Source organism: Camelus ferus, chromosome 1 (assembly GCF_009834535.1).
Source record: "Camelus ferus isolate YT-003-E chromosome 1, BCGSAC_Cfer_1.0, whole genome shotgun sequence".
Lineage (NCBI taxonomy): Eukaryota > Metazoa > Chordata > Mammalia > Artiodactyla > Camelidae > Camelus > Camelus ferus.
This window is the reverse complement of record NC_045696.1, coordinates 107,504,556-107,528,577: the sequence shown is the minus strand read 5'-3', so window position 1 is coordinate 107,528,577 and position 24,022 is coordinate 107,504,556. Positions and strand designations below refer to the sequence as shown.

General features: G+C 33.6%; 1 protein-coding gene across 1 annotated transcript in view; it reads right to left on the bottom strand.

The window, feature by feature from the left end:
- Positions 1 to 24,022, bottom strand: part of STAG1 (stromal antigen 1) — a 327,021-nt gene that overhangs the window by 163,018 nt on the left and 139,981 nt on the right. The window contains exon 5 of the mRNA XM_032487978.1: positions 22,357 to 22,453. Coding sequence (XP_032343869.1) covers positions 22,357 to 22,453 — 97 coding nt within the window. The remainder of the gene's footprint in view (positions 1 to 22,356; positions 22,454 to 24,022) is intronic.

Genomic DNA, 24,022 nt, shown 5'->3' with positions numbered 1-24,022 from the left:
GTTGCTTTTTATAGTATAGTAACATCCTGGCTCACTCAATTCCAAATCCGGGTGTGGGTAAAATACACTAACAATGCCTGAGAGTACTTAGCAGAGAGCTTTTCAAACAGTAGACGCTTTCTAAGTAACTATCCCATGTATTAAAAACCTTTTATTTAAGGATGTTCTTTTAAAGAGTGGATTACAGAGTCTAAATAAATAACATTTAATAGGGTAACAGACCAGAGGTAATTCAAACATATAACAGGATGTTTTGGTAGTCTTATTTTTTGCTTCATTTTTACTTAAGTAACAGGCAGCAGGTAACAAATCAAACTAAAATGAAGAAAGACTGAAATAAATATGGATAAATGAGTAGAGAAAATCTGATACAAAAAAGGAGAAGAAATGCTGAGGCTACTAAAACTGAGGATTCACTTAAGAAACAACTGCATACCAGAAATGTAGGACTTAATAATTACCAAGGATTGCAGTGCCCAACCGTAAAAGTCTTCCTCAAGATTTAAAGAGAGTGGGAAAAAGATTGAGAAAGATAGACACTTTGCTTGCCTTTTAATGAGCATTTCAAGCTTAATTATAAATATCTTGAGATGTATTTGGTTTGTCTCAGTAATATATGCAAAACTGGAAAAAAAATTACCCCACAGATAAGTAAATATGCACTTTTAGAAACTTGTAAATCTTTTAGAATACCTTAATAATTGAAATTGTTCTAATTTTATCTCCAATGACAAGTCTGTCTCTAGGTGGCAGCCTATACTTTGCAACATTCCTTATAAAAGAAAAAAAACAAAACAAATATACTTCTTCCTCTGTAAATACAAAAGGCAAGTGAAACATCAAATTAAATTCTTAAAAAAAAATCACATACATACTGGCACATGATATGTGAGTACTAATTAACTAGTGCTCAAAATACATAGGGTATATTCTGTCCATGTCAAAAACAGATTAACTATACTAAATACTAGAATTTCAAATTTTGGAGCTTGGTTGAGCTATGCTAGTATAGCCCAGAGCCAAAAGCAAGCAATGTCCTAGAGCTATAACCTAGCAAACTATTTTCACCAAATCTTCAACAACTATTACAACAACTGCATTTTCAGTGCTGGTGCTGTTCACACAGACAAGAATTAGAGGAAAGGATAGTGAGGAAAATACATTTATTTTTTTAAAGATCTGTCTGCTAACCTCAGGTTCTATTACTAATGTAAATATAATTCAAGACAGGCAGGGTTTCTTAATCTGTGACACATGGATTCCTAAGTATCTATAAACCTTTTGAAACTATGAAAATTTGGCTCTACGCATTTTTGTGGAGAAAAGCCCAAATTCTTCAGGAAATTATTAAAGGAATTTGAAAGTCAAAAAGGTAAACATTACACATTAAAGGAAAAAAATCAGCCAAACATTTTTCATTTTAGGGAAATAAAGGGAGAAATTAAATTGTGGCAGTAAAGAACAGCTCTAGAGAAGATTTACCCTTCTTATCATGGTATGGAAAAGCAAAGACTCTGGACTTGGGGATGAGAAGACAAGGCTAAACTCTTTTCTTCCTAATAAAGTGGGCCATGACTGAAATGGTATCATTTAAGGAAAACCAGGTTTCATTTCTAAATGGCACGAGGGGCCTTATCCATGTTACAGAGATCCATAAATTACAGAATGATAATTTTTATTTATCAAGTATCCTGTTTATAGCCAATGCTACAAGTTTCACACCAGTTACATAATATATGTAAGATAATTTAGGATTTAATTATTTGAGATAATTTAGGATTATCTGACAGTTTCTTATCAAACTGCATGTAAATGACCAAGTCCTGTTTCTTTAACCTATGCTTCAAAGCTACATCAATAGAAGGTCCCAAATAATCTCAAGTATACTTTTGTGAAGTAGCTCTTACAACTTTTTTATGTGCCACTAAGACTTTCTCAACCAATCTTTATCTAAATTACCTCTTTTTCTATTTTATCAAACTTCTATGTATGTCATCAAAGAGAAAAAAAAAAACTAACTGGGCTTAATAAGAGTCTCAAAGAATTTTCCTTAAACTGAATTCCTAAGTATTTTCTTAAAAATATTCTTTTAATTTCAGAATAGTTTTAGGCTGACAGAAAAGCTGTAAACAAAGTACAGAGGTTCCCATATACACCTCAACAAGTTTCTCCTACTGTTAATATCTGACGTAAGTGTGGTACATCTATCACAACTAATGAGCCAATATTGACATTATTACTTTCCACCAGTTTTAATGAGAAATAATTGACATACATCACTGTATATAAATTTAAGATGTACAGCATAATGGCTTGACTTACAGATATTAAGAAATGATTACAACAGGTTTAGTAAACATCTACTATCTCATAATGATATAATAAAAAAAGGAAAAAAATTCTCCTTAGAACAAGAACACTTAGGATCTACTCTCCTAACATCTTTGCTACGTATCATACAACAGCATTAACTATAGTCATCATGCTGTACATTATATCCCCAGTACTTATGTCTTATAACTGGAAGTTTGTACCTCTTGATCACCTTCCTCAAATTCCCCCTCTTCCTAACCTGGTAACATTATTATTAACTAAAAGTCATACTGTATTCAGATTTTCTTAGTTTTTACCTAATGCCCTTTTCATGTTCCAGGATCTTATCAAGAATACCACAAAAGACAGTATCTGTCATGTCTACTTAGGCTGCTCTATACTGTGACACTTTCTTAGGCTTTGTTTTTGATGTCTGTGATGGTTTTAAGGAGCAGTGGTCAGGTATTTTATGAAATGTTTTTCAATCTGAGTTTCTCGGATGTTTTCCTCATGGTTAGATATGGTTTATGGATTTTTGAGAGGAAGATCAAAGAGATAAAGTGCCATACTCATCACATCAAACTAAGGGTATATGCTATCAGCATGACCAAACAATATTAATAAATCATGATCACCTTGCTGAGGTACGGTCTGTCAGGTTTTTCCACTGTACCAATTATACTTTTCATACTGTATTCTTTGGAAGGATGTCACTACATACAACCCACTTTTTAAGGGGTGGGGAATTATGCACCATTTCCTTGAGGTTTATGTAGGTAACTACATAATTTTAAATTTTTCTGCAAAGAATATTTGTCTATTCTCATTCATTTCTTTTATTATTCAATCATTTATATCAGTATGGTCTCGTGAACATTTTATAATCCAAGTCTAGGATACCTATTTTATTGCTCAAACTGTCCCAAGTTTGGTACTGAGGGCTCCTTCACAGTTAGCTCTTATGTCCTTTTGATATACCCTCATCATTGTTTTGTTCTGAGTACTTCTTACTTTCTGACAAGATGGAATGTTCTAGGCTTACCTTACATATTCTCTGTTTCAGTCCTAGAAGCTAACATTTCTTCAAGGAGACCTGGTTTCTTTTATTGGATAATGGAATCAGAAACCAAGATTTGGTTTTAGGTGTGTTTGTTGCTACTGGCTTATTGCTATTGGTACGTAATTTCCCTTAGGCCCTCTAAGCTGAAAGAACAAGGAAATGTGTGTGTGTGTGTGTGTGTGTGTGTGTGTGTGTGTGTGTACACAAACTTATCTATAAATATTTCTACATGTAACCATACATATATATATTAATCTATATATGAGTTATGCTAATGCCTTCAACATTACCAATTAGATTATTCTCGTGTTCTCCTCCTGCATTATCTATAATCTCTTCCAACAGTGCAAAATCTGGTTCCCACCATTAACTAGGTATTTACTTAACTTTCCTACCCCAGTATACATGTACAGTGACTTCAGAATTGATAACCCATGCCCCCATTGGAAATAACTTAACCAATCAGAGTACAGTGCTTATGCATAGTTCTTTCTGCCTTTAGTCTTATGAGTCTCCACTCATTTCTTCAGTTACTTAGGACCACACCTTTTCCCCAAACCCCTTCAGTGACAGTATTTCATGTATTTTCAATACAGTTAGACCCTTCTGTCAGTCTGCATTCATCCTGGGATGACCTCATAAGTAATTTTTTTTAATTTGCAAGCAAAGATTTTTTAAAATTCTTTATGCTATAAAAAGTTCTGTGGGTTTTGAAAAATGCATAGTATCACATATCCACCATTAGTATCACACAGAATAGTTTTATCACCCTAATTCCCCTATTCAAGCCTCACTCCTCCCCAAAACTCTGGCACGAATTTGTTTACCATTTCTAGTTTTGTTTTTTCCAGAATGTCATATAAACTGGAATCATACCGTATGCAGCCTTTTCAGACTGGCTTCTTTCACTCAGCAATGCCCATTAAGATTCATCTACACTTTTGTGTGGCTGGAGACTCATTCCTTCTTATCATCAAATAATATTCCATTGTATGGATGTATCACAGTTTATTCATTTCATCTACTGAAGGACATCTTGGTGGCTTCCAGTTTTTCGACAATTGTTATAAATATATTTACTACAAACATCCACATTCAAATGGTTATGTGAACATAAGTTTCAAATCAACTGGATAAATATTTAAGAGCATGAGTCCTGGATTTATAGCAAGGCTATGTTTAATTTTGTAAGAAACTCTGAGATTATCTTCCATAGTGGCTATACCACTTTGTAGTCCCACCAGTAAGGAATTCCTATTGCTTCACATCCTTGCCAGTAATTTATTTAGTCAGTTTTCTTGAATTTAGCCTTTCTAATAGATGCGTAGTGATATCTTTTAAAATTTTAATTGGCATTGCCCTAGTGACAAATGATATTATCTTTCTTATGCTGATCGGCCATCTATACATTTTCTCTGGTGAGATGGTCTTATATCTAAGTCTTTAAGCCATTCTGAGTTTATTTTTGAGTATCGTGTGAGAAAGTGTTCTAACGTCATTGATTTATAATGGCGGCTGTCCAGCTTTCCCAACACCACTTGCTGAAGAGACTGTCTTTTTCTTCACTGCATATTCCTTCCTCCTTTTCCAAAGATTAACTGGATATGAAAAGAATATGAAAAGGAATACATATGTATAAAAGAATCATTATTCTGTACACCAGAAGCTAACACAACACTGTAAATTAACTATACTTCAATACAAATGAAAAAACAAAGAGGGGAGGGTATAGCTCAGTGGTAGAGCAATGCTTGGCATGCACGAGGTCCTGGGTTCAATCCCCAATAACTCCATTATAATAAATAACCTGAATTACCTCCCTCCCCCCAAAATTGTTTTTAAATAAATAAAAAATAAAAGAAAACAAAAGTTAATCAGAAGACCTTGTGTTTGCAAATTAAGAAATATGCTTTTAAGTAGTCGATGAATTAAAGAAAATTAAAATACATTTTGAATTAAACTAATGAAACGAAAAATCACAAGTTATACAAATTAAAAATATAAGCGGATATTATAAATGTTATTAAATAAATATGAAAATTTAGATGAAATGGAGAATTTCCTAGAAAAATAAAGCATGTCAAAATAATAAAATAGCAGAATACTGTTAAGTCAGTTAAACAAATTAAATCAGTAGTTTAAATACTTCCAATAAAAAAATTTTAGGACCATATGATTTCAATAGTGAATTCTACCAAATGTTCTGTAAATAATTAATTCCAATTTCATATAGTCTTCCAGAAAATAATAAAGATATTCTACACAATTCATCTTTATGAGGTTAGCAAAGCCTTGATAATAAAACCTGAAATGGAAAGAATAAAAAGAAAAAATTGAGGCCAATCTAGTTGATAAATACAAATCTAAAAAATCCTAAACAAAGTATTAGCAAACCAAAGCATGAAATAATATTAAAAGCACAATATACCATGATCAAGTTAAATTCCTTTCAAGAATGCATATTAGATTTAAAATTAAAAGATCAGTGGTAGCCATGGATGAGAGGTGAAGAGCTGGGGAAAGTATAAACAGGAGATGCACAGGGGGGACTTTTAGGACAGTGAAACTATTGTTTGATACTATAGTAGTGCATTTTCAAAATCCATAGAAATTTATAACACAAAGAGTACATCTGTGAAGGAAGAAATCTGCTCTGCCAGATCAGTAAACAAAGGATGTTGTGACCATCAAGCCATCAGCCACTGTAGCCACACCCACTCTGCACACTGAGGGGATTCAGGATGAAAAAAGAAAGGACACAAGTTAAGGTGCATATCAAAGGAATTATTTCAATGAGACGAGACTGTTGCATTTTCCCATACAAAGTTCTAAATTCATTAACTTAAGTGTCTGGTTTTTCTTTAATTAACAGTAATATTCTGATGTTCTGACTACCTGGTTTTTGTTGCAAAAACTCCTATATATCAGGGCTCCTCTCTTACCTCGTCGGAGTGGTCCCTCAGAGTTATCTGAGAGACTATCTCCTGGGCTTAAGACTTCAGCAAGTCTGCTGAATAAAACATAATTCTCAGTTTTTAGGTTGTATAATTATAAGACCTAATGTGAACTATGGACTTTGGTTAATAATAATGTATCATTACTGGTTCTTCAATTTTAACAAATGTACGACACTAATACAAAATGTTAACAGAGGAAACTGGAGGGGAGAGGATGGTATATGGGAACTCTGTAATTTTGGCTTAATTTTCTTTTGTAAACCTGGAACTCCTATAAAAAATAAAGTCTACTTAAAAAAAGATCCACTTACAATAAATTTTTTAAAGGCCTAAAGTCCACAAATGAAAATTTTGGTTAACACATATGTAAAACCTTTTCATTCATACATAAAAATACCCTCTAAAATCCTGAATGAAAAGAGAGACCTAAATAAATGGAGCAATATATACAATGACCATAAACTGGAAGACTCAGTTTTATAAAGATGTAAATTCATCTTGCATCAATGTATAGCAGTAGTTATCAACCAATGTCCCATCCCCACCCAGATATGAAAAATGAAGGTTGGGGTGGTCATATAGTGCCCAATTGTGATTATTTACAAATAGAATAGCATTTTAATTTTTCTTCCAAAATGATGTTTATCATTTTGCCAAATAGCTATTAAGTTGTTAAGACATACTTAAATTGTTTGGAACGAACTACTTAAAAAAAAAATCTTTTCGGTATTTTTTGGCCTACCGATACAATGAAAAAATTATTGAGACAGTAATCTGCCCATGAGACATGAAACTTCAGGAAACACTTGGAGTAACTGTTACTGGGTGAGATCAATACTCCAGCAATCCTAACCTAGAAAGCCCTTGTATTTGGAAACCCACTGCTAGGCACAAGCACCACAAAATAGAACTATTACTTGTTATAACCACCTAAGAAAGGTTATTTCTGACCCAAAATAAACCAGTTTGATAAACACACCCTTTAATAACTTAAAAAAAGGCACACTGTGACTGAAACTATTTATCCGCCAAATCGGTTACATACTGGTGTTACTATATACCAAAATATAAATGCCTGTACCAATGATGTATTAAACAGTAATACTTTGTGAATCTGTCTGTTTTGTCAGTTCAATTGTGTCTTTTTTAAAAGATTCTACATATAAGTGATATCACGTGGTATTTTTCTTTCTCTTTCTGACTTACTTCACTTAATATGACAATCTCAGGTCCATCTATGTTGCTGCAAATGGCAATATTTTATTCTTTTTTATGGCTGAGTCATATATATATGTGGTATATATATATATATATATATATATATATATATATATATATATATATATATATACACACCACAGTTTCTCTATCCAGTCACCTCAGTCATCTGTCGATGGACATTTAGGTTGCTTCCATGTCTTGGCTATTGTAAATAGAGCTGGGATGAACATGGGTTCACCTATCTTTTCAAATTAGTTTCCTGTGGATACATGCCCAGTAGTGGGATTGATGGATCATAGGATAAGTCTATTCTCAGTTTTTAAAGGAATAATAATTTGACAACGGGAATAACAGATGTTTATTTTGTTATGCATAACACCTACTATTGTGTTCTCAGTTCTCTTCTCAGAATTTATTTCTTTGAAAATACATGAAGTTATACAGCTTTTAAAATGCAAACTCTAAGTGAATAGTGCATAAATCAACTTTTCTTCTGTGATCTTTGCTACTTTGTTGATACTGAACATACTCTATTATCACATACTGAATTAGTCAGTATATTTCAACTAAGACTTCCAGTAGTAAATAGAATTCACTCCAGATGGTTTAAATGAAGAGATTCTAATGAGGAGAATATAGATGTGTGAGCAAGATTAAGGAAACAGCTAGGGTTGCTGATGCAACTTAAAATAGCTAATGTAGGAAACTAATACCACTCCCTAGGCTCAAGATGAGAAAATAATAGTAACAGAGCAAAACGGAAGAGGGTCTGCTGAAACTCTACTCGTGACATGATGTTCTAGTTTGTTGTGTCAATTGGTGAGGATGTCCCTTCTAGCCAAGAAGTAGGAAAGTTTGTAACTTTTTGCTCCCTAACCTGGTTCTCATCCCTCTTTAGCCAATTTTTAAACATCCTTTTTCCCTTGTTTCTTACGCAGTTAGGGAAATGGGCTGCCATGAAAAAACACCAAATGGATATTGGAACTTACTTTATAACAAAACAAGTCCTTATAAAATACCAATCCTATCTCAATAAATAATAGAGAGACTGGCCTTTGTAATACAAAAAGATTTCTCTATTTGTCCTTTAGCTTCTGAACTTTCCCTAAAATGTGCGAACCATACAAATGTTTTGAATATTGTTTTAATTGTAGTTTATCAATTCTTTATTTTATAACTTACAGATTTTTAGTTATACTTAATTTTGAGTCACATTAAAAAAAATCTTTTCCACTCCAAGTTAATAAAAAATTTCTTCCATGTCTTCTTCCAGTGCTTTTATTATCTCCTTTCTGGTATTTTATTTGTTCTTTTTTTAATTGGCTTCTTTGTTTCTGCTATCTGTTGTTGTTTTTCTATTTAAAATCCTGATGCACTGGAAATTTATCTTGGTGTACATTATTATTAAGTGAGGTGTTTATAAGAAATAACTTCCTACATCTGCCATATTTTTACCTTAAAAAAGAGGTATTTTATTCCACCACTTTTAATTGCCTATTCAAAGATAAAACAAACATATTACCTATGTAGTTTGTATTTCTAATCCCCTACCCCTATTTTGTCCTACCCCACCGCTTTTCCAACTTCCAGCTTGTTCTCTGTGAGTCTTTTCTATTACATTATTGTCCTTATTTTTCAGATTCCACATATACGTGGTAACATAGAGTATTAGTCTGTCTCCATTTGACTTATTTCACAAAGCAAACCCCCCCCGCCAGTTCCACCCACGTTGTTGCTAATGGCGATTTCATCTTTTTTATGGCTGAGTAATATTCCACTGTGTATATATACTTCTTCTTTATCCATTCATCTATTATTGGACACTTAGATTGTTTCTATATTTTGGTCACTAAAAAAGGCTGCTATGAACTCTAGAGGTATATATACCTCTTCAAATTAGTGATTTTGTTTTCTTTGGACATATACCCAGGAGTACAACCACTGAGTCATACAGGAGTTCTATTTTCAGTTTTTGAAGAACATTCAACAGGTTTCCCACAGTGGCTGCACAAATTTAAATTCTCACCAACAGTGTACTACAATTCCATTTTCTCCAGGTACTTACCAAAATTTGTTATTTGTAGTATTGTTGATGACAGCCATTCTGACAGACGTGCAGTGATACCTCACTATGGTTTTGATTTGCGTTTCTATAATGATCATTGACACTGAACATCTTTTCATGTGTCTGTTGGCCATATGTAAGCTTTCCTTGGAAAAACGTCTACTCACGTCCTCTGCTCATTTACGCTTGGATTGTTTGTTTTTCTCATGTTGAGCTGTTACAAGTTCTTTATGAGTTCTTTATATAATTTTACATATTAAACCCCTTGTTGAATATACTGTTTACAAATATAATCTCTCATTCAGTAGGTGTTGTTTTTGTTTTGTTGACAGGTTTCTTCAATATGGAAAAGCTTGTAAGATTGATATAGTCCATTTGTTTATATGTGCCTTTGTTTCCCTTGGCTGAGGAGACATCAAAACAAAACAACAACAACAACAAAAAACTTGCTAAAATTGATGTCAAAGAGAGTACTGCTGATGATTTATTCCCAAAGTTTTATGGCTTCAGGTCTTAACACTTAACTTTTTAATCCATTTTGATATTGTTTTTGAATATGGTGTGAGAAAGTGGTCCAGTTTCTTTTGAATGTAGCTGTCCAGTTCTCCCAGCAATCCTTATTGAGAAGTCTGTCTTTATCCTATTATATATTTTTTCCTCTTCTGTTGTAGATTTACTGACTATACATGTGTGGGTTTATTTCTGGGCTCTGTATCCTGTTCTAATCATCTGCCTATGTAGATGTTTTTGTGATAGTACCATACTCTTTGGATTACTATGGGTTTATAGTAAAGTCAGGAGTCAGGGAGCAAGTTACCTCCACCTTTAACATTTTAATCAAGATTGCTTTGACTATTAAGGGTCTTCCAGGTTTCATATACATTTCAGAATTATTTATACTAGTGCTGTAAAAAATGTCACAGATATTCTGAAAGAGACTGTATTACATCTGTAGGTTGCTTTGGGTACTATGGACATTTTAACAATATTAATTTTTTCAGTACACAAATGTGAGATATCTTTCCATTTCTCTGTATCATCTTCAATTTCCTTAAATAATATTGTATAGTTTTCAGAGTACAGGTCTATCACCTTCTTGGTTAAGTTTATTACTAGCTATTTTCTTCTTTTTGATCCTATTTTAAACAGGATTGTTTACTTGTTTTCTCTGATAGTCCATTGCTACTGTATAGAAAAACAACAGATTTCTGTATATTAATCTTGTATCAAGCAATGTTACTAAATTCATTTCATAGTTATAACAGTATTTTGGTGGAGACATCAGGGTCTCCTATAATATATAGTATCATATCATCCAACAATACTGACAGCTTTACTTCTTCCCTTCAAATTTGGATGCCTTTATTTCTTTTTCTTGTCTGACTGCTGTGGATAGCACTTCCAATACTATGGTGTATAGAAGTGGTGAGAGTGGATGTCTTTGTCTTGATCCAGACGTTAGTGGGAAGGCTTTTAGCTTTTCACCACTGAGTATTATGTTGGCTGTGAGTTTGTCAAAAATAGCTTTTATTACATTCAGATATGTTCCCTCAATACACCTTTGGAAAGAGTTTTTATCATCAATGGATGCTGAATTTTATCAAATCCTTTTTCTGCACCAATTGGTATGATCATGTGGTTTTCGTCCTTTCTTTTGTTGATGTGGTGTATCACATTTATTGATTTGCATAACATCTTTGTGTCCTGGGATGAATCCAACTTGATCACAGTATATGATCCTTTTTATGTGTTGTTGAATTCTGTTTGCTAATATTTTGTTGAGCATATTTGCATCTATATTCATCAAAGATACTGGCCTGTAATTTTCTTTTCTGGCTTTGTCTTTGTCTGATTTTGGTATCAAGGTGACAGTGACTTCACATATGAATGTGGGAGTGTTCCCTCCTCTTCAGTCTTTTTGAGAGTTTGAGAAGGACTGGTATGAGCTCTTCTTTGTATGTTTGATAGAATTCCCCAGTGAAGCCATCTGGTCCTGGACTTTGGTTTGCAGTGAGTTTGCTTTTTTTTTTTTTTTTTAACAGATTCTGTTTCATTACTAGTGATCAGTCTGATCAAATTATCTATTTCCTCTTGATTGAATTTTGGTGAACTGTCTGTTTCTAGAAACTTGTCCATTTCTTCTAGATTGTCCAATTTGTTGGCATATAATTGTTCATAGTTTTCTCTTATGGTTTTTTTCTATTTCTGTGGTTATCTGTTCTCTTACATTTGTTATTTTCTTCATTTGGGTCCTCTCTTTTCTGGGTGAGTCTGGTCAGAGTTTTTTTTTTATTTTGGTTACCCTTTCAAAGAACCAGCTCTTGGTTTATTGGTTTTTCTATTGCTTTTTAAAATCTCTATTTCTTTTCTCCCTGATCTTTATTATTTCCTTCCTTCTGTTGACTTTAGGATTTGTTTGTCCTTTTTTTTCTAATTGTTTTAGATAGCAGTTAGGTTTTTTATTTGAGAATTTTCTTGTTTTTGAAAAAGGCCTGTATTGTTATGAATTTCCCCCTAATGAGTGCTTTTGATGCACCCCACAGATTTTGTATTATTGTGTTCTCATTGCCATTTTGTCTTAAGGTATTTTTAATTTCCTCTGTGCTTTAATCATCGACCAACTCATTTTTTTAGTAGCATGTTCTTTAGTCTCCATGTGATCATTTTTTTTTTCTCATTTCTCTTTCTGTGGTTGATTTCTAGTTTCATGCCTCTGTGGTCAGAAAACAAATAATTTCTTGAACCAATTTCCATCCTATTAAATTTAATGAGGCTTGTTTTTGTCCCAGTATGTGGTCTATCCTAGAGATTATTCCATGAGCACTTGAAAAAAATGTATATCTGGTTTCTCTTGGATGTAACATCCTGAAAGTATCAATTAAGTCGAACTGTTCTATTGTGTCATTTAGGGTCTCTGTGGCTTTTTTATTTCCTGCCTGGAAAATCTGTCCATTAATGTTAGTGGGATGTTAAAAGTCTCCTACGGTACTATATTTCCATTAATTTCTCCCTTTATGTCTGTTAGTATTCATTTTACATGTTTAGGTGCTCCTATATTGGCTGCATATATGTTAGTAAGTGTAAAATCCTCTTTCTGTATTGATCCATTTATCATTATATGATGTTCATCTTTTTCTTTAATAGCCTTTGTTTTAAAGCCTATTTCGTCTGATATTGCTATCCTTGCTTTCTTGTCCTTTCTGTTTGCATTAAGTATCTTTTTCCATCCTCTCATTTTTCTATGTGTGTCCTTTCACCCTAAAGTGGATGTCCTGTAGGCAGCATACTATAGGCTCTTGTTTTATTATCCAATCTGCCACTCTATGTCTTTTGATTGGAGTATTTAGTCCATTGACATTTCTAGTAATTATTGAAAGACGTGTGTTTATTGCCATTATGAATTTAGTTTTACAGTTGATTTGGTATTTCCTCTTTGTTCCTTTCTTTTCTTCTTTTTGTGGTTTCATAATTTTCTTTTGTATTATCTTGATTTCCTTTTGGTTTTGTTGACTCTACTGTATGCTTTTTATTTGTGGTTAACCCTATTTTTTAAGTACGTTAACCCATTACTACAGCTACTTGCTTTAGAGAGGTAGTCATACAGGCTCAAACATATTCTTAAAAAATAAAATAAAACCTACATTTCTTACTCCCCTCCCCTACACTTTTTGATTTTGATATCCTCTTTTACACCTTCATGTTTATCCTTTTTCTGTTAATTGCAATTATTATTGCTTTCACAAAAACTTTCAATTTAAAAAAAAATCTGTATACTGGCTCATTTAAGTGATTTACTTCCAAATTGTGGTTTTCTCTTTCCTATAGATTTTTGCTTCTTTCCTATTTAGAGAAGACCTTTCAATACTTCTTTTAGGATAGGTTAGGACTGCTGCATTCTTTTAGTTTTTGCTTGTGGGAGGAATTCTTTCTCTCTCCTTCTATTCTAAGTTATAATTGTGCAGGATAGAGTTCCCTAGGTTGCAGGTTTTTCCCTTTCAGGACTTTGATCTATATCTTGCCACTCCCTTCTGGCCAGCAGTATTTACCTTAGAGAAATCAGCTGAGAGTCATATAGGAGTTCCCTTGTAATTAACTGTTTTTCTCTTGCTGCCTTTAGGATTTTCTTTAATTTTTGCCATCTGAATTATAATACGTTCTGGTGTAGGTCTGTTAGAGTTTATCTTATTTTGGATCCTCTGTGCTTCTTGTAACTGATATGTTTCCTTCTCCAGGTTTGGGAAATTTTCAGCCATAATTTCTTCAAGTATATTTTGATCTCCTTTTCTCTTTCTTCTACTTCTGGGATCCCTACTAGCATAGATTGGCATGCTTTATATTATCCCATAGGTCTCATATATTGCTTTTGTTTCTTCATTTGTCTTTCTGTCTGATGCTCTGATTGGGTTATTTCCATTATTCTATATTCCAGATCACTTATTTGTTCTTCTGCATTATTCAGTTTCCTATTTATTGCTTTTAGGTCAGCATTCATCTCAGCATATGAGTTTTCTAAGTTCAAATGGTTCTTCTTTATTGTTTCCAGGTTTTTTTTTTTTTTTACAGTAATCTGAATCTCTATCAATAGCCTTTCTTAATTCCTTCAGTATTTTTATTACCACTAAGGGTTTAACAGACTGGAGAGGTCTGTCTCATTGTTTGTTATTTCAGGGGATGTCTCTTGATCTTTTAACTGGAAGTCCTCTACTTCTGCATTTTACTTATATGTCTCTGATTCTATGACTTCAGCAGAAACAGTTATCTACTGTGGTTGTGAAGGCCTGTTTTTATGTAGGAGCATCCCTCTGTAGCCTGTGTAAGTCTAATATTTTTGTTGCAAGAGTTGGTTTTAGTATAGATGGCTGCCACGTCTTTCCTCAGTGTAAGCTGGCCATTATCCCCTTGACAGTTGGTGATTGGTGTTGTGGTATCCAGAATCTGCAATGGATGTTAAGTAGGAACCTCTTTTTGCTCTGTGCTTGTCACAGCCCTCTCAGGCAGGGTCTGCTCCCTGGTTGTTGGAGTAGCAGCCACCATATCCATTTCTGAGCTGCAGTGTGAGGTAGGTGGAACTGGAGCACTCCTGTTGGGAGAGGAGCCACTGACTATTCCTCTACAGGAGCTGTCCACTGAGAAGCACACTCTGTGATGTTGCCTATTACCCACAGTCTGTGCTTATAAAGTACACTGCTGTAAACACTATCCTCAGCTCCGCCTCAACCATGGAAATGCAGGCAGTAGGCTCATGTGTCTCTCAGGCACTGTGCTCACAAAGCCACCAGAGCACATCTGTTGAAGTCAGTAATGGGGACCACTGTATCACACACCTGGACAAGCCGTGGGAGATATGGAATCAGCCCAGATCCCATCCCTGCCTCCATATGCAAATGCCAATAAAGCCTACGGCTAACACCAACCCATCCCAGCCACAGAAGCACCAGTAATCTGCTCAGATGTCCTGCCTGAGCTGAGCTTACAAAGCCATCTGTGGCAGCATAAACCCACAAATCACACAGCCACTGGGACACTGCTCAGATTTCAGTCCTGCTTCCGAAGTCATGAGGCCCTAAGGGACTGGCTCAGATTTCAGCCCCCGCCTCTGCATGTTGGCAGTCTGCTGGTGCCTGAGTGCTCCTAGAGCTCTTAGAACTGGAGCCACACCCACTGTGAGCACAATGAGAAAGAGGCTATTGCAGGACCTTGGACCTTCCATCACACAAGAGTTAACAATGGAGATTCTATGGTGGAATTTGGCTCCACCCTGCACACATGGCCAGTTGTGGCTTAGACTACATTTTGCCCCCACAATTTGTTGTCATATAACTGTTTGTAGTATTCTCTTATTATTTTTGATATCTCTGTGGTAGCAGTTATAGTTTATCCTCTTTAATTTCTTATTTTGTTCATTTGGATCCTCTCTCATTTTCTTAAGGAGCCTGGATAAATAAAAGCTAATCAGTTTTGTTTATCCTTTCAAAACATTAACTCTTGGTTTCATTGATCTTTTTCATTGTTGTTTGTTTTTGTTCTCTATTCATTTTCTCTCTGACCTTTATTGTTTCCTTCTTTCGCTGACATGATGTTGTTTGTCCTTCTTATTCTAATTTCTTTAGATGGTAGGTTAGGTTGTTTACTTGAGATTTTTCTTGTTTCTTGAGGTAGGGCTGTATTGCTATAACTGCTTTTGTTACATCCAACAGATTTTTGAAAAGTTGTGCTTTTATTTTCATTTGTCTTAAAGTATTTTCTAATTTCCTCTTTGATTTCTTCTTTAACCCATTGGTTTTTCTGTAGCATATTGTTTAGTTTGCACATATCTGTGTTCTTCCTGTAACTGATTTCTACTTTCATACTGGTTGTGGTAGGGGGAAAAATGTTTGAATTAATTTATATCCTCTTAAATTTCTGAGACATGTTTTGTGGCCTACCACATGATCTATCCTGGAGAACGTTCCATGTGCACTTGAAAAGAAAGTGTATTCTGTTGTTTGGGCATGTAATGTCCTGTAGATGTCTGTTAAATCCAACTGGTCTAATATGTCACTTAAGACCACTCTTACAGATTTTCTTTCTGAATGTCTGTCCATTGAGGTAAGTGAGGTGCTGAAGTCCTTACTATTACTGTACTATTGTCAATTTTTCCTTTTATGTCTGCTAATTTTTACTTTATATATTTAGGAGTTCCCACATTACCTGCATATATGTTAATGAATGTTCTCCTCTTCTTGCATGGATGCCTTTATCACTATACAGTGGCCTTGTCTTTTGTTGTAGGCTTTGTTTTAAAGTCTACTTTGTCTTGATTTCAAACCAGCTAAGGGGACTTATCTTCCTGGTGTTGGATCCCAAAGCTGGGTTACCCAACATGTAGCTAAAACCTCTTACTCCCCAGGGAGGATCCCCAAGCTTCTGATATTCCCTCCTTTTCTGTGTTCCATGCTAGGAGTACAAGTCTTGTTCTGATCATTTCTCCTCCCTTCCTACCCAACTCCATTTGGATCTTTCATTATAACCTTGGTTCTAGAAGATCCTTTCTACCAGCCTTCAGTTTGTTCTCAGCAAGTAGCTCTACATGTACTGTATTTCTGAGGTGTTTTGGGGCGGGGGGAGCTTGGCATCCTCCTATTCTGCCATTTTGATCTTCCTTTTTCAGAATTATCCTATTGCTTTTCTTAGTTTTGCAACGACTTCTGAACTTTCTAAACTTTCAATATTGCTCACAAATAGTGGTCATATCCACTTTATTTTCTAAATGTGTTGTTTTATACTGCCAATATAATGCTAAATAAGAGTTGTGAGAGTGGGCCTCCTTGCCTTGTTTGACTTTAGTGAACATGACTCTACTAGTTTCCCTTGAGCATGCTGTTGGCTTTGGTGTTAAAAGGCTTTTTTCTTTCTTTTCCTTTCATTTTTTTACCTTCTAGAGTTAACAGAAAAGTTGTTAAAAAAAAAAAAAAAAGGACAAGGAACTACTGAATACTCATCACCAAATTCCCGATGTAAACATTTTATATTTGTTTTAGCCTTCTTTCACTCTTCATTACTCTTGTGTTTATTTCCCTAAACCAAAAATACAAAACAAAACAAAACTCAAAAGCAAAAAAACCCTCTTATACAACTATAGCACAATGATTAGAGTGATGAAATTAACAATACAATATGTATGTTCTAATCCACAGAACTGATTTCAGTATTTGTCTCAATAATGTTCTATCAAAAGGAAAAATCTGATATACTGTACTGCATTCATTTCCTTTAGTCTCTGGTCTGAAACAGCTCCTGAGCCATTTCTTTGTATTTCACAACACTGACATTATTGAAGAGTACAGGATAGTTATCCTGAAGAACACATCTTACTTTAGGTTGTCTGATGTTTCTTCATGAGTAGAGTCAGACTCTGAAATTTGGCAAGAATACTGTAAGTGTGAGGTTGAGTTCTTCTAAGTGCATACCATGAATTATGTGCTATCAACTGGTTTAATAACTGGCAATGTTGCTTTCATCATATGTTTATGGTTGTGTATACCAAGTTTATACAGGTAAAGTACCATTTTACCCATAACAGATACCTTGTTATCTTGTAAGGAAACAATTGGAGACTAGGTAAATATTGTGTTCTTCACTTTCCCCCAGTAGTTTTGTAGCCCAAGCACTGCGTTCAAAATTTACTTTACTTTTTACACTCTTCAGTGTGGTTATGTTATTTATGATATGGCATGGTGTGGTTCATCTGCTCTGTTTGCATCCACTTTTAGGATTTCACCTCATTTTTACTGATTTTTCTTTCCTTTTTTTTTTTTTTTTGTGAGTATGTGGGAAATGAAGGTAACTCCAAGACTATACAAAAGTATATTCCATTAAGTATTATCCTTTCACCCCAATACCCTCTAAACTTTCCATCTCATTTACATACACTCACACCCTGTAGACAACCAATCATTACTCTCTGGCTTATCTTTCCTTTGTTTCTTTCTGGTCAAATGAACAAATATATGTGTTTATTCTATTATTTCCCCTTCTTTCTTTGAAAAACAAGTTGAACACTTTCAGGCACTCTATTGCACCTTGCACTGAAAAACATATCCTGAAAATCTCCCTGCATCAGTCCATAAAGATCTTCCTCACACTTCTTTGCAATGCCAAAAAACTCCATCATATAAACTATACCACGGTATATTCAATCACTGTCCTATATCTGAGCATTTAGGTTGTTTCCAGTATTTTGCAACTATAAATAATATTGTATTGAATAACACTGTGCACTTATTTTTGTAATACTGGAGGTATATCTTCATAGCAAAATTCCAGAAGTAGGATGGCTAGGTCAAAAGATAAAAACATATGTAGCTCTGGTAGATACTGCCAAATCTCTTTCCAGGAGAGACATACAATTTGTATTTCAACAAACAATGCAATAGTGTCTATTCCCTCACAATCTAAGGAACAAGAGTGTTAAAACTTTTAATTTTTTATCAGTCTGATAGGTGAAAATGGTATCTTGGTGTAACTATATTTTGTAATTCTCTTCTTCTATATGTTTTGATGCTTACTAGAAACCTGCTTACTACAGTTTCACAGGTATTTGGGTCTATTTTTGGATCTTTATTATACCCCACTGATGTGAGAGACAGTTTTCTTTGCTAACCATATGAAGAAAATATGCACCTATGCCTCTTTTATCAAAATGCTTTAAAATCCATTTTGTCAAATACCTTTCCAAGACTATGAAGACAGTTGAAAGGAAAAGTGGCAAGTGATAATAACAGAATTCACAGAAAAAAAAATAGAAACAGCTCTTAAGCCATATTCATAAGAGAAATACAAATTGAAATCATCCAAATATAAAAACTGACCATGAACCATCAATCTAAATATAAGATATAAAACTATAAAATGATTAGAAGAAAACACAGAGATAAATCTTTATGTTCTTAGAATTGGCAATAGGTTCTTAGACTTGATACCACAAGCATGAGGAAAAAATGAAAAAAATAGGTAACCTGGATTTGATAAAAATTTAAAGCTTTTGTTCAAAGGACATCTTTAGGAAAGTAGAAAGAGAACCTATAGAGTAGGAAGCCAGAATTTGCAGGTTATAAACAGTTGCATGTTGTTTATCAGATAAGGGTTTAGTATTCAGAATACATAAAGAACTCTAACAACTTAAAACAAAAATAAAAACCATCTAATTTAAAAATGAGCACAGGACTTGAATACACATTTCTTCAAAAAAGATATACAAATCACCAAAAAAGCACATGAAAAGATGATCAAGATCACTGGTGATTAAGAAAACACAAATCAAAGCTACAGTAAGATACCTCTTCAAACCCACTAAGATAGTTAAAATTTAAAAATTGGAAAATATAAGTGTTTCAGAGGATGTGGAGAAATAAGAATTTTCATACATTTCTGGAATTTCAAATGGTACAGTTGCTGTGAAAACAGTTTGGCAGTTCCTCAAAAAGTTAAAACAGAATTACCATATGATCTAGCAATTTTACTACTAGGTATTTACATCAAAGAATTAAAAAATAAGTACTGAAATAGGTATTTGTTCATGAATGGTCACAGAAGCAATACTCACAATAACCAAAAGTTGATAACAACCTAAGTGTCCACCAACAGATGAACAGATGAACAAACTGTAATATACATATAATGAAATAAATACCAATACAATGCTCCTTAAATAAACCTCGAAGACATAATGCTAAATGAAAGAAGTCAGACATAAAAAGGTCACATACTGTATAATTCCTTTTATATATAATGACTAGAAGAGGCAAATCTAGAGGAGCAGAAAGCAGATTAGTGGTTGCCAAGGGTTGCAAGGAAGAAAGGAATGGAGGACTACTTAATGAATATTAGGTATTTTTCCGGGGTGATAAAAAAATTTTGATACTAGAGACAAGTGCTTGCATAACATTGTGAATGTGCTAAAATGTACTGAACTGCCCACTTTAAACTGGTTAATTGTTTACATGAATTTCACCTCAATTAAAAAAATTGTACTGACACATCATTTAAAATTATTCATAAGACCAATACAAAATTTTTATAAAAACACTTTGTTTTTGAAAAGACTGAGAAGAAACAAACATTCTCATATACTACTGATGGGAATAAAAATGGGTACAATTCCTATAGCAGGAAATTAGCCAGAATCTAATATAATTACAAATACAGTTACCTACAGACATTCTTCCACAAAGAGCAAATAAGGTATACACAAAATTACTCATTACATTACTGTTTGTAAGAGCAAAAGACTACAAATAATGCAATGGCCTGTTAATAGAAGACTTGGTAAGTAAATTGTTATACATACACACAGAGGAATGCTATGATGCTGGAAACAGGATGGGAGGAAGGGAGGGAGGGAGGAAGGGAGGGAGGGGTAAAGGGGGGAAGGAAGGAAGGAAGGAAGGAAAGAAGGAAGGAAAGAAGGAAGGAAGGAAGGAAGGAAGGAAATTAATCAATCAAGAAAACTCTTCATACACCAGTATCTTTTGTGTGAGAGGGGTGGGGAAAGGAAGAGCATATATTTCCTATTTACATACATAGACAGACAGATAGATGGATATACAACAAAGTAGTTAAGAGCAATTAATTGTGGAGATAGAGAGGAAGGCAGGAAGTGGTAAAGGTTATTTGTTTTATATTTTAAAAAATTTGTTTTTTTGGTTTTTTGAACCATAGGAATGAATTACAACAGGAAAAAAAAATTTTAAGACTACCAGGTGTTTTAAAACCAAAACCCAATCCAACAGGACATTTATATAGATTAAGTGAGGTAACATATGTGAAGCATACCACTCAGCGCTTGCTTTGCTCATTTTAAGACTATAAAATTAACAAACTTACTTTCCTGCAAATAAACTAATCTCTTGCCACTCCTTATCTGTCTCTATGCTCTAAGATTTGGTCACAAACTCTATTTATGTCTTAGAGTGTGCTCTACTTTCTTGTCTTCTGGAATTTTTACACAATCTGTTAATTTTGGCCTTTCTCCTCTTCCTTAACTTTCTCTTACTCAACTTCAGTCCCACTGCAGAGTTTCTTCCTCTGGGATGCACTTTCTTACAACTATCCCCACATTCACACATACACAGAAACACACAGCCTGGGCTGGATCAGAAGCCCCTTCTTGCTATTTCCACAGTATCCTGTGGTTAGACATATAGACTACAGATTGAGACAAGCCTGAATCAAAATCATGAATTTGGCACTTACAAACTATATGGTGTCCAAAAATTCACATAAGCCCTGCATTCTCAGTTTTCTGAACTACAGAATAAAAATCACATCTGCCTGATGGGAGTGTTAAACCAATATTAAATCAGCTAATGTGTGTAAAGCACACAGCTTGGCACATACACGTTATTAAATAGTAACCAGTTTTATTACACTTACGGCACTGATCACCTTAGTAAACTATTAGTATATTTCTCTCTTTTTCTTTGCAATAAAGCTTCCCTTAAAAATTAAACATACCCTAATATTTACTGAGGCAGAGACTGTCTTGGTAATATCTGTATACTCTGGAACAGTGCTTAGTATAATGTAGGTAATATAAATATCTGGTAAACTTATTATGTCAATATGGTGAGTGATAACTTGTTTGCAAATAAGAAAGCTTTCAAGAAATCAATTTGATCAGCGATCAAAGATCACTATTCTTTTTGTATTGAAAAGCAAAGAACGGTGTTTACTAACTGATTTTCCTCCATACAGTACAACTTAATCCGTTAAGATTTATTCTAGAGAAGAAAAACATTTATCATTTATGTATTAATATAATGAAAATAAAATTTCACTTTTAACAAATTAGCTATGGATTCCAAATAACTGTAAACTTAAGAAATCTCATTTTCATGTTACTGCAAACAAATTTTTTAAGATTCAAGCATTTCATCTGTAACATGAGGATCCAAAATAATGAATGTTAGCAACTAGCACAGTTGGCAATATGGAGCACAGGTAAAAATAATATCACTAAATATTAATTATAAAAGCTTATAATCTAAAAAGCCAATTCATAAAATCATTAATTTCAGATTTTCTTCAAAATATCAAAAAATTCAGAATCTATTATTTTATGAGTAAAACCAAACCAGGAAAAAAAGGAAATAGCTTTAAATAATAATTTTACCAGAAAAAGATTAGCACATAATTCCAGGAAATCTGACACTGCTGGACTGACAGTCTCAATGTACACCATTTATTCCAACATTCTGTACCTCGACATCCTGAACACTGGATAAAAAAGTTGATTAAATCCAGAAGTGCGATGTCCCTGTCTTGTTTATATGATTCAATCCAGTCATCGACCACGGACTGTAGAAAAAAATAAATAAATATGAAACCTTTAAAAAAAACTGATACTATAGCAAATAAATTTTCAAAAGTTTCTGATTTTCCATATATGTCTATTTAAAACAAGAAAACTACTTACCTAAAATTCTCTCTGTAGCCAACTAAAAGTAGATTCCCTCATTTTGAAAAGCAATTCAAATGTGAATTACTAGATTTGTTCAAAATAGAGCACAATATAAGCCTGACTGTACCAATTCTATTAAGTCCAATAATTATTAAGCAACTTACAGATACTAATATTCAAACCATATTGTGAAAATAACACAAAAACTAATTGCCCTTATTCATAAATATAAGCTTTCTAAGTATCACAAAACCTAGCAGTACATAAAAAGAGTACACACATATACAATAATGCATTTTTTCCAGGAATGCGAGGATGTCTCAGAATTAGGAAATCAAACAATTCAATTTATCAACAATGTAAAGAAAAATAAATAACTGTACTACCAGCTCTCAAAAAAGTATCTGATAAAATTCTGTAGTCAAGCTTAAAAAAAACTTTCTAGATCAACTAGGGTTCTGTGATATGTTGGTAAACAACATAAAGACAAAGACTAAAAATATACTTGTTTCCTGAAATCCTTAACGCACTTCAGCTCTAAAAAGGAATGAGGCAAAGTTGCATCCCTAACCATTCAACACAGGTTTTAAGTTTTCAGTTTATGCAGGAACTAGTAAAATAGCAGTAAAGCCAACTCCTTTCCTACAGTTGCTAAGAAAATTTAAGAACTTCTACTAAAGTGACTCAAAAAACTAATAAAAAATTTGACAAATAGCTGACAAAAGATAAATGCACACAATAAATTTTTAACATTGACAATATAGAAGAAAAATAAACAGATTGAGAAGCCTGTTTACAACTAAAATTATCTAAGAATAAATTCAAGTAATGTACAAGTTTTAATTAAGAAAATTATTTTTATTGCTGTGAGCTACCAGAAGATCTTGTATATATTTCCCTGTGCTATATAGTATAATCTTGTTTGTTTATTCTGCATATGCCTGTCAGTATCTACAAATTTTGAAACATATATGATATAGAAAATAACCTATATAAGTTTCACATACTGACTTTTCTTAAAAAAGCTTAGTGTTGTATCAGTAATGTATTTCCAAATTGTTAGATAAATTTAATGTGATTCCACTTAGCATACTAGGGGCAAAACTATTTGAGGTTTTTCCTGGGCAAGCACAGAAAATATATGCAAATAATTTTTAAAGTTGAAGACATTTTTATTTTTGTTACTTAGGTATAAATATACTTTAAGTTATATCTTAGTAAAATCTTAAGTTACTCCTTGATGAAAGTTTATAAATACATATACCTGTGTGACCATAACCAAGATGAAAATGTAAAAACATTTCCAGAACTAGAACAGGCTGCCTCATTTCCCTTCCAATCAGCAACCAACATCAACCCAAATTATTCCTTAACAGTTTTTGATGTTTCTGAAATTCATATAAATAGTATCATGCTGTATTTGATTTCTTTCAGTCAAAGCTAAATCAGTGAGGTTCAGCCATGTT